This window comes from Theileria parva, chromosome 1 (genome assembly GCF_000165365.1).
Source record: "Theileria parva strain Muguga chromosome 1, complete sequence, whole genome shotgun sequence".
NCBI lineage: Eukaryota > Apicomplexa > Aconoidasida > Piroplasmida > Theileriidae > Theileria > Theileria parva.
In genome coordinates, this window is record NC_007344.1 from 125160 (window position 1) to 138488 (window position 13329).

At 33.2% G+C, this 13329-nt stretch overlaps 10 protein-coding genes across 10 annotated transcripts; 5 read left to right on the forward strand and 5 right to left on the reverse strand.

Annotated features, from left to right (window-relative positions):
- Positions 1–57: 57 nt before the first annotated feature.
- Positions 58–1106, reverse strand: TpMuguga_01g00058 (uncharacterized protein; the record flags this gene model as incomplete). The annotated part of the gene is made up of 1 exon (XM_760492.2): positions 58–1106. One exon carries the CDS (start codon positions 1104–1106, stop codon positions 87–89), a length of 1020 nt encoding a protein of 339 aa, XP_765585.1. The 3' UTR covers positions 58–86.
- A 121-nt stretch (positions 1107–1227) lies between these two features.
- Positions 1228–2955, reverse strand: TpMuguga_01g00059 (uncharacterized protein; the record flags this gene model as incomplete). Its single annotated transcript, XM_760493.2, has 1 exon — positions 1228–2955. The coding sequence occupies one exon, from the start codon at positions 2953–2955 to the stop codon at positions 1228–1230; it is 1728 nt and encodes a 575-aa protein (XP_765586.2).
- A 33-nt stretch (positions 2956–2988) lies between these two features.
- On the reverse strand, positions 2989–3523 carry TpMuguga_01g00060 (uncharacterized protein; the record flags this gene model as incomplete). Its single annotated transcript, XM_760494.2, has 2 exons — positions 3190–3523; positions 2989–3119 (listed from the first exon to the last, which is right to left on the reverse strand). Exons 1-2 carry the CDS (start codon positions 3455–3457, stop codon positions 2989–2991), a joined length of 399 nt encoding a protein of 132 aa, XP_765587.1. The 5' UTR covers positions 3458–3523.
- On the forward strand, positions 3444–5263 carry TpMuguga_01g00061 (uncharacterized protein). Its single transcript, XM_061304906.1, has 7 exons — positions 3444–3855; positions 3885–3986; positions 4019–4106; positions 4143–4244; positions 4275–4477; positions 4507–4744; positions 4773–5263. The coding sequence occupies exons 1-7, from the start codon at positions 3653–3655 to the stop codon at positions 5229–5231; spliced, it is 1395 nt and encodes a 464-aa protein (XP_061161484.1). The 5' UTR covers positions 3444–3652; the 3' UTR covers positions 5232–5263.
- On the reverse strand, positions 5264–5797 carry TpMuguga_01g00062 (NifU-like domain protein). Its single transcript, XM_760496.2, has 2 exons — positions 5449–5797; positions 5264–5413 (listed from the first exon to the last, which is right to left on the reverse strand). Exons 1-2 carry the CDS (start codon positions 5767–5769, stop codon positions 5282–5284), a joined length of 453 nt encoding a protein of 150 aa, XP_765589.1. The 5' UTR covers positions 5770–5797; the 3' UTR covers positions 5264–5281.
- A 70-nt stretch (positions 5798–5867) lies between these two features.
- Positions 5868–7653, forward strand: TpMuguga_01g00063 (uncharacterized protein). Its single transcript, XM_061304907.1, has 9 exons — positions 5868–6187; positions 6229–6382; positions 6418–6572; positions 6609–6688; positions 6724–6847; positions 6878–7026; positions 7059–7356; positions 7390–7467; positions 7529–7653. Exons 1-9 carry the CDS (start codon positions 5977–5979, stop codon positions 7609–7611), a joined length of 1332 nt encoding a protein of 443 aa, XP_061161485.1. The 5' UTR covers positions 5868–5976; the 3' UTR covers positions 7612–7653.
- ILKAP (Protein phosphatase 2C family protein) lies at positions 7654–9006 on the forward strand. Its single transcript, XM_760498.2, has 6 exons — positions 7654–7800; positions 7863–7989; positions 8057–8382; positions 8446–8578; positions 8632–8785; positions 8826–9006. The coding sequence occupies exons 1-6, from the start codon at positions 7698–7700 to the stop codon at positions 8970–8972; spliced, it is 990 nt and encodes a 329-aa protein (XP_765591.2). The 5' UTR covers positions 7654–7697; the 3' UTR covers positions 8973–9006.
- An 82-nt stretch (positions 9007–9088) lies between these two features.
- Positions 9089–11381, reverse strand: Adck3 (ABC1 family protein; the record flags this gene model as incomplete). The annotated part of the gene is made up of 13 exons (XM_061304908.1): positions 9089–9304; positions 9336–9394; positions 9460–9562; positions 9593–9657; positions 9733–9802; positions 9855–9944; positions 9986–10300; positions 10353–10439; positions 10470–10594; positions 10629–10713; positions 10744–10802; positions 10866–10928; positions 10961–11381. 13 exons carry the CDS (start codon positions 11379–11381, stop codon positions 9128–9130), a joined length of 1719 nt encoding a protein of 572 aa, XP_061161486.1. The 3' UTR covers positions 9089–9127.
- Positions 11382–11435: 54 nt separating this feature from the next.
- Positions 11436–11906, forward strand: rpmG (Ribosomal protein L33 family protein). Its single transcript, XM_061304909.1, has 2 exons — positions 11436–11650; positions 11683–11906. Exons 1-2 carry the CDS (start codon positions 11545–11547, stop codon positions 11877–11879), a joined length of 303 nt encoding a protein of 100 aa, XP_061161487.1. The 5' UTR covers positions 11436–11544; the 3' UTR covers positions 11880–11906.
- A 164-nt stretch (positions 11907–12070) lies between these two features.
- On the forward strand, positions 12071–12337 carry DBI (uncharacterized protein; the record flags this gene model as incomplete). The annotated part of the gene is made up of 1 exon (XM_760501.1): positions 12071–12337. One exon carries the CDS (start codon positions 12071–12073, stop codon positions 12335–12337), a length of 267 nt encoding a protein of 88 aa, XP_765594.1.
- Between the last annotated feature and the right edge of the window lie 992 nt (positions 12338–13329).

Consider the following 13329-nt stretch of genomic DNA (forward strand, 5'->3'; position numbering starts at 1 on the left):
TAAAATCAATATTTGATACATGTATATTTACACATAAATTATTTAATAGTATGACAGTTGTAAAATGTAAGGAAATTAAAAATTACTCATGGCTGGGGAGCCTTTCCCATTATAATTTCAGAGGCGATCTCGGAAGCCTCCTTTAGAAGTTGTGCTGACAAAGCCTCGTCAGCTTCAGCGGCTCTGATTCTTTCTTCTTCCAGCTGTCGTTTCTTAGCTTCCTGAGCTTGCTGGATTGTTAATTGCAGTTGTAGTCTCTTTTCTCTTGCCTTTTGTTTGTTTTCACATGCCTTCTCTAGATGTGGAAGAGTACTTGTGATATGAGGCATAACTTTTGTTTTTACTCTTGAAAGGATCTGTTTAAGTTTATTACATGACTCGGGAGTAATGAACCCATGGCCTCTCTGGTTCATCGCTAAAAAATAGTCTCCCGTGGTTGTAACAAATCTACATCCTGATAACATGTTATTCATCTCAACTACAGAGTTTGTCTTTTCTGCGTCACGTAAGTAAGTACAGATCATCGAGTCTGTTACTATAATCTGGTTATATGCGAAAACATCATCTTGGAATATCAATTTTGCTGTTTCCAACATTGATATACACTCTTCGAACTTTTGGACGTCGAACAGGAACCTGATGTAGCAAATATATAGATTTTTATCCATCTTCCCATTGGAAATTGCGGTTTGAAAGTATTGTTGTGTCTTAGCTACTTTTAATTTGTTAAGTTTGTTGCGATCAAACTTCTTATCTGTGGCCATGTTAGCCAGTGTGATAGCTGCTGAAACTATACCCATGTTCTTATTCACTAGCAGCTTCATGTGGCTTGTTACTGAAAGTGACTCTAAAAGCAGCAGGAAACTCTCATAAGAAGCCTTTAGGTTCTTGTTTAGCGCTAAAAGCACTGCTATACAATTTGCTGCATAGAAATTACACGCTGACGGTCTCTTTAATGCGACCTTCGCATACTGCATTGCTTCTTTTGGGAATATTTGTTGTGCTCCTATGGTTTGTGGCAGTTTATAGCTTTTCCTTATAATAAGTGATGCTAAAAGAGTATTGGCGTATGGGTCATATGTTGAAACTGGTATCGTTCTAAACATTTTCCTTATCTCATGAATTCCCTCATCAAATGACCTTAGTCTCCCCAAATGATAAGCTCTAAGTAAATAGGGCTCACAACTCAACGGGTGTACCTTCTTCACCTGATCCAGATACCGAACACTATTCTCGTAGTCGCACTAAATAAAATATTATATTTAAATAATTGTTGCAAAATACCTTTCTGAATGCCATGATGCTCTTTCTAAGCCACGGTGGTGTGTACCTTGGGTACTCTCTTGTCAATGCTGAATATATCTTATTGGCTTTTGAAAATTGGCCGCTAAACTCCAGTGCCAGTGCGTAGTTAAATCTTACAGTCAAGGCCATTGTTTTTTTAACAAGTTCTTCATTTAATAAATTACCTGACTCTTTTGACTCTGTATTCATAACATTTAAATCAGTTGTGTGATTTGGTGTGCCGGATAACTTTTCATTAAGATCCTGAAGTACTTTACAGGCTTTGGTATAATTCCTAGTATACATTAAAATAACTCCAAAATTGTTAATAAACTGTGGACTTTCGTTTTTATATAATTTAAAATACTCAGAGTAATAAGACTTTAGGTTTGGGCAGAAATATTCTCTTCCTCTTGACACCAGCATCTCCATGGACCTTATGTAGTACTCCAAGACTAGTGGGTCAGAAAAGTCATTTTTGCCTTTATTTAACATTTTAAAGTCACCTCTATTCCCCAGTTTAAGAGAATCATCCTGTTCTTCTTCTTTTTCATTTGAGTTATTCATGGTCATGAGATCATCCAGAAGTGAAAGAGCCTTAAAGAGTCTTTCATCTATTAGTCGCCCCATACCTTGTTGAACTGTGTGGAACATACATGATATATCAAGTTGGTTTTGGGATTTATTTACTGATTCTAGCTTTAGCATCTCCCACTTATTCGTTTCCAGTGCTTCTCTTGCTGATGACAAGTAAACATATGCTGAAACCTTGAGTACTATTGGAACTTTATGTAAACACTGGAGAAGGAAATCGCAGTGTTCTCTTGCCAATCCCAAATCTGATGACCCTGCTGATACCTTAACAAGCTGTAATCTAGCAACCATAAAATCACTCTTGAGTGATATTGCATTTAGGTAGTGACCCAAAGCTCCTGAGTAGTTTTCCTTGAAGTGCTCAACTCTTCCAAGTTGGTACTCAAGTTCAGATCTGAGGTTATAGGGGAGGTTAAGCTTCTGGAGATCTTGAAGTCTTTTTTTAGATTCTTCCACTTCCCCCTTATGAAACAGGAATTCACAAATTTGGAGCTGGCTGAGTGGGTTAGACTTATCCATTGCATGGCATAAAAGGGCCGCGTTTGCGTATTCTTTAAAAAGACGCGGAATTTCAGGATCGTTTTCGTCAAAATCCTCTTTAAAATGAGTCAGCTTGTGTGCGATTATTACTGATGAGAGTCGATATGAAAATGACATTGGCATCACAGATATGGACTTATCAATGAGCACCTTAGCAGAATCAATATCTCCCAAATAAAACTGGCATGAGGATAGTGCAAACAGAAGAAGTGCTTTCAGCCATACAAGTTGTGATTGTGCCAGTGATAATTCCAGCATAATCTCTTTGCTATCATCTGCGATTTTAAAATAATTATCCACCATGGACAGATAATATGTGGTCATTAGTAATGCCTTCATATAATAAACGGAGGCTATTTGATAATTAGTGACCATTGTCATAATGTTTCCAGATAGAATAACTGGGATTATCCTTGTAGTATTCAAATTAATGGCCATCTGAAACATTGACCTTGCAGAGGACAAATGGTCGATATTCTGGTCCCTTGAAAAATTAAGCAATTGTTGGTGCCCTTTTAATAAATAGAAATGGTACATTGAAACCCCTATGTGTTAATTGAATCAGTTATATTACTCACCTTCAGTTTTTCTGGCGTAGTGGGTGGTCCAGTCCATGTACTTAGTATGTCGTTCCTCGTCATTTTTAAACTGGAATGCCTGTGTTAGATTGTGGTATGCCAAAGATGAGTAAAGTGGCCCGCCTAAATAATTAGATTTTTATGAATTATCATTAGGTTGGATAAAAATAAGAAATAAAATAAAAAAACTAACTTTGATCATTGGGAAACATGGTTTCTGACTCTTTCAACAGAGAATCTGATGATTCTGAGTGTCCTAGTGACTTATACGAGGAGGCGAGAAACAACCAATATCTCAGCGGAGTTTTTTCCGCTTTCAACATGTCTTTTATGGCCTCCAAATTGCCTGGAACCAAATCTTCTTGCGATAACCAAACACATCTCCTGTCAGGTCCCTCTAACTCATGGTTAAACTTATTTAAATTCGATTGTAACGGAATCCCGAAACCGATATCTACCATTTTTACAAATATATTTTATATCCCTCTAAATTTGGGATTATATTTACAAAAATATTTTAAATCATAATATAAAATACAAATTTAATGAAGATAAATATGGACTGGGGAATTACTTAACATTATAATTCCCACTTGAAACTCAATCATTTTTATTCATTTGTACACTAACACATTGAAAAATGCTTAAAATAGAAAATGATTAGGTTAAGGCCTCATTTGAGATCTTTACAATCTCATGTGAGTAGTGGCCAGATTCCAACTCGTGAGTATCTGGAATCTTTTGAGCCCAAAAGCCTTCGGCGTTTAAAAGTTTTTAATCAAACTCCACCTGAGGATATTCGTAAAACATTTTTTGAAAAATTGACATCTCATTATTCTAATCCTCGCTCTATTTTAAGGTATTTATCCACTTCTAATGTGTAAGTAGGTTATATCGCAAATACATATCAGTTGATGATTATCCATGTTATTCTTGGTTAGTGCGTTGTTTTTGTCAACTTGGCAACTCATTTTCTTTCAACTCTTTCTGGTATTCTTTGTATTTTAGTTTTTACTTTTTAGGTCACCCAGAGATAGGCAGGCCTTAGTTAGCCTCCCTTTATTTAGATACTTGGTTTTTGATCTCACCGAACGTAAGCATTATATACACGTAAGGTGAAAGTTCTTTTTATATTACTAAATTTAGCCCCGCCATGTTCCCCGGATGATATTTGCTCTATCTGCCTTGGAGTATCGTTCCTGGCCTTTACTTACACACCTTCTCGAATTGGTCCAGAAACACCTTAAGGTAGTTTATCTACTATATAGTTGTCCTTAGGATTGGAGAATATCTACTATCTCTGTAATGATTGGTTGTTTGGTTAAGTTAGGGCTGGATAACATTCCTAACAATTCAAACCTTTTACCTAATGTAACATCACTGTTATTAAATGAGGTGGAGAGTCGGGATCCTAGCTATTCATCACCTTTTGACTGGGCTATACTGTCATACTCTTTAGTTTTAACCAACAGATACGAATGGTATCTAAAAGTTTATATAATATTGTTAGGCCTAACTATGAAAACGCGTCGCTTCCAGTCTTCTTGAATCGGGCTTGCAAAGGGTTAAACTTGGAGAATTTACCCCTAAGTGGATGGACACAATATTATTTATACATTTCATTATACTGTACTGATGTTGAGAAACCGAGAAACGAAATTCAAATAAAAGAGTCAGTTCCACCTGAAATACAACAGTCACTCCACACCCGATGGCTCAACGAGATACTTATCCACTCACAACCTCAGGTTAGATTTATAATCATATATATTTTAGGGTTCTGAGATGTTGCAGAAAGATGTTGATACTGTCCTAGAGGGTTTAGGAAACACTGAGGGTTTAATAAATTGTTCAGTTGGAAGGGGGGATGACGAACAACACTGTCTATTTACTGGCCATTTATTCCCAAATAGAAAATTATGTTTTGAATACAATTATCTTATGCCTATGCCAGACGGAACTCCAGTTGAAAGCGGTCTTGTCAGTTTCAGAAGAAGACTTTTCAACAAATTTGGATATAACACGGTAGTTATTCATAGGCACCAGTGGGAAAAGCTAACAATTTTGGAAAAGGAGGAACAACTTCTTCAGATTTTATCAAAGTTCCCAATCATTGAGTCAAATCTGTATGAAAGTAAGCCAGAGGCAAAGACTTTTGAAGGATCTAATTACAAGTATTTGAAGCACTTAAGGCCTAAAATTACCACCTGGCCACCTGATAAGATTACTCTATAAACTCTTTAACTATTCAATTTACACCTATTATATACCTCTATTGTAAAGAATTAATTATCTTGAACAAGCTTTACAGTTATTGGATTTTCATTTGGTGATTTGATAAATTTAACTAAATTGTTTTCTATAAGCTCCTTCAAGGTTGTCGACCTGTAAGGACATCCTACACACGATCCAGTGAACTGAAGAAGAAAATAATAAAACTGTTTAAACTAACTTTAACGTGAACTTCGTTATCGACTATTTTACACAGGCTAATTCCTCCTCCATCAGAAGATAATTGAGGCCGAATCAGGTCAAGAACGTCCTCAACGTTCTTTGTGTTAAGGTCCATTAACCAGCCTTCTTCATCATATTCTAGTTGTTTACCATCATTAGGTTTGTATTCTAAGGAATCTGTAGGTTCTGAGTTCAAGTTGAACCCTTTCCATCTGATCTTGTGAATTGTGTAAGATAAATTAGGGGCAAGTTTTAGCGTCCATGGGAAGGAATATTTACCTCCAAATATTATAAAAATAAATAAAATGAAATTATACATTAATCATATTAGTGAGTATTTTGTGAATAATAAATTAAAACCATAAATTCTGGAAGTTCCTTAGGCAAATCTTCTAACCCACATTACATTTAATATTTACTAAATGTACAATTTGATGTGTAGAAAAAAATTATTATTTGTTTATAACTTAGATTCTTTTTATAATTTTACTATTATTCACTTTATTTAAAATAACTTAATGTGAATATGAACTTTATGGGATTAATTACTTTAAATCCTAAATATAATCGGATTTTATACACTAGACTATCTGAAAATGTTATAAACAATACTTTTTCCCTTGTTCAGGCAAGATTCTCTAAGATTTTAAGGTGGATTCCTGACACACCTCATGCCCATTCAATGAATAAACTAACACATTTTGATGATTTGATAAACTATTGTTTGGACAATAGAGGTATTTTCTCACAGCTGTCCGACAAATCAAAATTTTTATAGATACCCTGGGTAAAAGAGATATAATAGCTTCACTTTCATATATGAGAACTCTTAAAAATTTTAACTTGTCGTCTAAAAACTTTGTAAAATATAATGATTATATCATGAAAAATTTGTCAAAATTTGATACAAATATACATTTATTGGTTCATAGGTAATTTGTATACTCAATATATGAATTATTTGTAGGTATTCAATTCTTGGTTATAGCCCATCTCTTATCTCCATATATGATAACCAATTGAAGAATAACATTGGAAATCTTGACAATAAGTCTTTATGCCTAATTTCATGGAGTTATGCCAAAAATAACGTTTTTATTGAGGAGCTGTTTGACAGTATCGGTATGTAAAACAAATATTTAATTTTTTAATTTTTAGCAACTGTGGTTTTAAATCGTAATTCTAAGTTGAACTTGACTGATATATCGCTACTTTTGTGGACCTTTGCAAAAATTAACGTAACTTAACTTCACTTTTATAAATTATTGATTAGAGAAAAGAGCCTGAAGAAGTTTTGAAGCTCAAAAATGAATTTATTAGTATAATAAAATCAATTCAGAATACACTAAACAATAAAGAAACGGATGAGAATACACAAGAATACTTAGACAAAGAGGGTTGGTGTGTTCTAATTCATGAAATTATAGGCTATTTCTACACAAATGTGGTTCATGATATTTGTATGGCATGTAAATCCCTTTCCATTCTTCTTCCTGGTGACATGGGTACAATTTCCCAAGTTTTCAAAATTCTATTCAATATAACAAGTGCAAGTAAACTGAGCATAACATCTCAGGTATTCATTTGTCAACAATTTTGTACATTTAGGGAATAACTAGTTTGTGGGAGGCTTTAGAACATTCAAACCTTAAGGACGAAGATATAACAGAAAAGTTGTGTGAAGCATCGAGATACTTGAGGTTGGACCATTCATTCAACTCTAACATGCTGAATTCAATTGTGACTTCTATACACAAATTAAGGATTAAAGACCCTAGAATCATTTATCAAATAGTTCACTGGCTTGAAAAAAGAAGTGTTCAGATGCACGCGACTCAAATGTATAATATTATATGTCTTTTGGATCAAATGTGTATATACCACGATAAAGCTTGGAAACAACTTGGTATTGTGGTTTTAAAATAACTGTGAATTTTAGGTGTGGTTGTTCAAAAGAAGGCTATAGACTTGGAATTATACCAAATTAGAAATTTATACAACATTTTTAAACGAAATGGTTTGGATCCTATTAATTACACTCATATCTTTCACACATCTCTGTGGTAATCCTTATTTAGGAAAGGGAAACGAACGCATATATGGAATACTTGACCATTTCATGTTATGCAAACAAGATATTGAACAATTTGGATTTGTTTAATTCATGGGGGATTCCGTAATATTTTCTTCGTTCATATCAACCTTAAATATAATTATTTTTATTATGTAAATTAGGTTTTAAAATTTATGTCTAAATTGTTTTTAAAGGCCCTAGGCCTTTCCGATAAAACTTTATCGCAATCTGTGTTAAATCTGTTACAAAATGTCAATACCACTACTATAGAACTAGGTACCTTTTTATTCACCTTTTTAATTATTTATATATAATAATTATTCTATAATTTTCTTTAGATGATGGGTTTGTCCTTGTTGATCACTATGGAGATAAAGGAGTTCGAAAAACAATGGAGGACGAGTGTTTAGTTTGTGATTCCTTGAGGTCGAAATTCCCAGATTTACCTGAAGAATACGATTTTGGGTATATTTAATTTTTACTCAATTATTTCTCCAATTATTTATTCGAATATTTATTAATTTGTGTTTAGAGTTTGCGGTTTATTTGATGGCCATGGTGGTAGGAAAACTGTTGTTTTCGTCAAGGAAAATCTTTTAAGTGAGATTGCCTCTCAGCTGATTTCACATTTGAACATGAAAAACGAATCTGGGAATGAAGAGGAATTTGAAATCACTTTTAAAAAGGCCGTTAATGATGCCTGTCGACGTTTAGATTCTAGGATTGCCAATGAGGTTCCTGGCTGTACGGATGGTTGCACTGCTCTCGTTTTGTTTTTCGGAAAGAAAACAGTGTGTATTTTAAATTTGGGTGATTCTGCTGCGTATCTATGTAAAAAAGTTGACAGCATTCTTCACGGTAGGTCATCTTAACTTAGATTTACTAGTATATTTATTCCCAATTAATGTAATTTTTTATTAGCAATACCCTTAAATGACATTCATAAACCATGGTCTCAACGTGAGAAGGCTCGGATTTTGCACTATCAAGGCACTATTGAGGGTGGCAGAGTCAACGGACTTCTTGAAGTAACTCGTTCCTTTGGGGATTTACAGTACGTTTTACCTAGTTATATATGTTAATATCACTACTACAAACAATTTCTAGGCTTAAGAAGTACGGAGTTTTATGTGTTGGGACTTTCCGGAAAGTAGACCTTGATTTCTCCAAGGACGAGCTCATTCTCCTTGCTTGTGACGGGTTTTGGGGATTATTTGACCCTATCGACGCCTGTAGGAAGATTCTTGATATGGTCGTTAAGGTATTTTTATATTTAGTTTAATTCTATATTAAATTTGTAGGAGGAGATGAGGGCGTCTGTAACTCCACATTTACCATTCCCACAACTCAAAAAAGTGTGTAAGGATTTGGTGGATGTAGCCATAAACGTCAGAAGATCTCAGGATAACGTAACTGTTATGGTCCTTAGATTTAAAAGGAAGAATTAATTTTTCTTTATACACTAATACTATATATTATATGTACTTGTATAGTAATATTGTAGCCATAATACTATAGTACTACACATACTATACACTTATGTATATACACTATAATATACATATAATATTATCTTGGTTATATTATACATGTATAAAGCAGGTTAGTTTAAAACGTCTGACATTTCCATGACCTCTTCAAATAGTTTCTTGGAGTTAAACTTTGCTGAGATTATTTTACATATTAAAAATGCGCCTGCCAATTTGCGGTGTAGTGAGTATATTTCTGGAGGCGGTGGTCTTTTCCTATAATTGAAAATAATATTTGATCTTTCCATGCACTAAATTACTGTGAATTTATTATAGTAGTACCGTTGTGAAGGTTTTACTATTCTTAAAATCATATTCAATGTCATATTTGAAGGGATCAGCTACAGAATTGATAGTGTGGGTCAGGTTAAATATAAGAGTCTAATAACACTGAATAGAAGAATACCTGAGGCTTTGACTGAGTCCAAATGTGCATCAATTACTATCTGGGATTCTTCCGGGTGTAGAAATCCAACTTCAACTGAAAGTCTTAAAATTTCATCAAGGTCCTAGACACATTTACTTAATACTAAAAATACTTCTCTAATTGTGGCGTATACAAGTTGGAGGTAAGGCTTAACAAACTTCCTGTGATAAATCCTGCCTGCAGAAAACGTTTATTTACCCTTGTAATGATAAGTAGAAGAGGTCATATAATATATGTGTATAAAGAACTAACATGAGCCAAAATCCACAAGACCTATTAGGTCAGTTTCCTCATTGTACAGATAGTTGCTTGGGTTAGGATCCTATAATTAATTATTTACTATAAATACGCACTGTGTTCATTAGTTCGTATACGAAGATTTCTGATAAGGATAACTTTAAGATTCTCCTTCCCACTGAGTTTCTGGCCTCCTGACTCAAGTTACCCAAATCTTCTAGTGGTTTCTAAAAATTAATTTAATGTTTGGGAAATATTATTTGTATACCCCGTGAACGTATTCAGTGGTAATTACTGTTTTAGTTGTCAGTTCTTTGATAACCTTTGGTACGTAGAACCCTTCAAGTTGCAGTTTTCTGAAGATTTCATAAAATTTGGCCTCATTCAAGTAATCGCATTCTGCTATAACTTCAGTTTTCATCTCCTTAGCGTACTCTCTTATGAAAAAACTGTCAGGAACTAGTTTTGTATAGGTGCAGATCCACACTAGGTTTTCAATATCGCTGTCAATAGAGTCTAAAATCCCTGGGAACTGGACTTTTACTGCCACTTCTGTTCCATCCTTTAGCTTTGCTTTATGGGCCTTAATATCAATTAGTAAATTGAATTGATGGTAAATTAAATGATAGGCTTACTTGACCCAAAGAAGCGCTTGCTATGGGCTCATAGTCAAATTCTAAAAAGTTATCCATCCAATTTTCTCCAAATTCTCTCGAGAGGATCTGATTTTAATTGTTAGGAAGATATGGTACCTGATCGACTTGTGATTTTGGCATTATATCAGCTTCATGGCGTGAACTTATCAGCGCTTGTCTGAAATTTTCCGGCAAAATATCTGATTGCAAACTCAACAATTGACCGAATTTTAGTGCAGTTCCTAATAATATTTAAACACATGGTATTGCAGTTACCTCTCATTTTACACAAACATTCAACTACATGTTTTATAACGTTATCACTAGTAAGAGAGTTCTTTAACACATTTACATATTCACCCTAACAAAGTATGTTTAATCAATCAAATACCCTCATGTACCTTCCTATTGCATCTCTTGTACTCGCTGAAGCTACGTTAAACACCAATCCTATAGATGTTATTTACCAATTCTTATAATTAAGTAACTCAATAGTAGAGATTGTTTGTGTACCTGCAAGTGTTGCAGCGCGACTAAAACGGTCAGTTGGAAGTTTGTTTTCTTTCATTTTCCTGGCTAAGAGCTGATTTTACGAATAACTAAGGTACCTGCCCGTGTGCTATAATATTTTTGGCCATAATTTACTGTATTAAAATTAAATTTTAGTGTGGAGTAATTTGATTTTGATTGTCGGTTTGGGGAGCCTTTATTGGAGGTTCGTGCCTTGTCCAAACTAACCAACTTACTCTCCACATCGTAATTGGAGGCATCCATATCCTCTGAGGTTGTGGACTTGTAATCATCTTTAAAACTATCTTTGGAACTGGTAGGCTTTAAAAGAGTTGTGACAAATTGCGGGAGTGAGTTCAAATAAAAGGGAAGGATTGAATTTAGGTAAACTGGAAGCGAATTTAAATCATCTAATGGCCTAGAGTTAACATGCTGGTCGAATTTTCTCTCCAAATAGTCTAGGTTATGTTTTCTATACAAACTCAGCTGAGAGATTAGTTTATTTCTGGATGAGGCCATAATATATTAAATATATTCTAATTATAAATCCCCATTGGCAAGAACATTGTGAATTTTCCACTAAATTTTCTTTTATACTTTTAACTTTCTAACGTTTTAAATTTATTATAATATTTAATGTGCATAAGATATTTATAAATAATATCTTTATCATGATTATCTTATGAATATAGTATTCACACTTGTATTTGTTCTTGCCACAAACCTATGTAAAAGCTGGATTCTTCACAACCCGTTAATTTTAAATAACTATTATTTTAACACCAAAGGTAGTTAAGACTTATTATTCATTTTTACCCAGGCATTGGGCCATTGTATGCCAAAAAGAAGGTTGGTCGAGTGCTGGTAACTCTCGAATGTAGCATATCACGCAAGCTTGGAGTTCCTCCTTCAAGATATTATACAACTAAGAATAAAGTCAACACACCTCAGAGGCTTGAACTCATGAAATATAACAAATACTTAAGGAAACACACACTTCACAAAGAAATACGTTAATTTCAACTAATTTTTTATATTTATTAATTTACATTAATTTTTATAATTAGTCAATTTATTTTTCTGCTTATTAAATTCATTTCTCATTTTTTAGGGTAACACTATACCGGTTCTTCATCATTACCAGTAAAGTTACAGAATATTATTTAAAAAACATTTACGTTAAATTATTAGAAGTACAAGCACTAAATATGTCAGACGAATCCTTTGATTTGGCTGTTAAGTACGTCACAGATACAACGAGTATGACGGCAACTGACGAACAGAAGCTACTGTTTTACAAATACTTTAAACAGGCCACTGTTGGAGACTGTAATACCTCAAAGCCCGGAATGATGGATTTTAAAGGCAAGGCAAAGTGGGAAAGCTGGAATTCCGCGAAGGGCATGAGTAAGGAAGATGCAAAGAAGGCTTATGTCGATTTATTGGGACAACTACAACCAAATTGGAAATCTTAATAATTAAATTGAAATATTTAAATCCAAACCTTTCAATTAATTTATTAGTATACATTTATTTTAAACTTATTTAATAAAGTTCAAATCCTCTTTACACATTTACATATATTATACTTTAATCGTAAAACAGATTATATGTGAACTTAAGTTAAATAATAAATGTCAATAGATGGTCTAGAATTAACAGGAGTCACGTTGTCTATTAAGGTACATGGATATGGAATGAATAATGGTGGGACAAAATACACTATAAAATTGAATTTATTTAAATTTAATTTATTTTATAATTTTTTGTAAAATTTAATGTTAATAATTAATGAAATTGTCCAAAGATTATATGTAGGTTGGGTACCATGAGTCTGCACCTCCGCAACATGTTGAGAGGATTCCAAGTTTAAACATGAAAATTCCTTTAAAATACCACTAAAATTACACACAAAAAACAGATATAACTCAGAGAAATTAATTTTATTTTATTTTCTCTAAAAACCTTCCTATTAAGGGTGATCTCAATATTATGCCTGTGCCTTTTCATCTGTACTTACTTGGTATTCACTAAAATAATTGATGATCATTCTATTTTATTTGTTTTATTGATCTGTTTCCAACCTTTTAATTAAATAATCAGAAATTTGATCATTTTACTGTTAATACTTATTTAATTAGTCATTTTATATCTTTTTCGAGAAAAGTGCTAAATTTATTATTTGAATAGACTATAAAGCTCTGAAACAGTATTTAAAGTTTTTTTAAAAAATCCAAAGATTATTTTAAATTAAAGGTTATTTTGTACTTGTTTAAGTGTGTATCGATTTAAAATTTTTGAAATCAAAATCGTTCAATAATTTTGTACAAGATAGAAATTCTAAAACCACATGAATTTTTTATCATATTTTGTTTAAATAGAAATATTTTCTGGAATATTAATCCGGCCCCGTGCTTCTACTGGTTACTTAAAAATTTTCATTTCATCGACATTTACGCCAGATAAT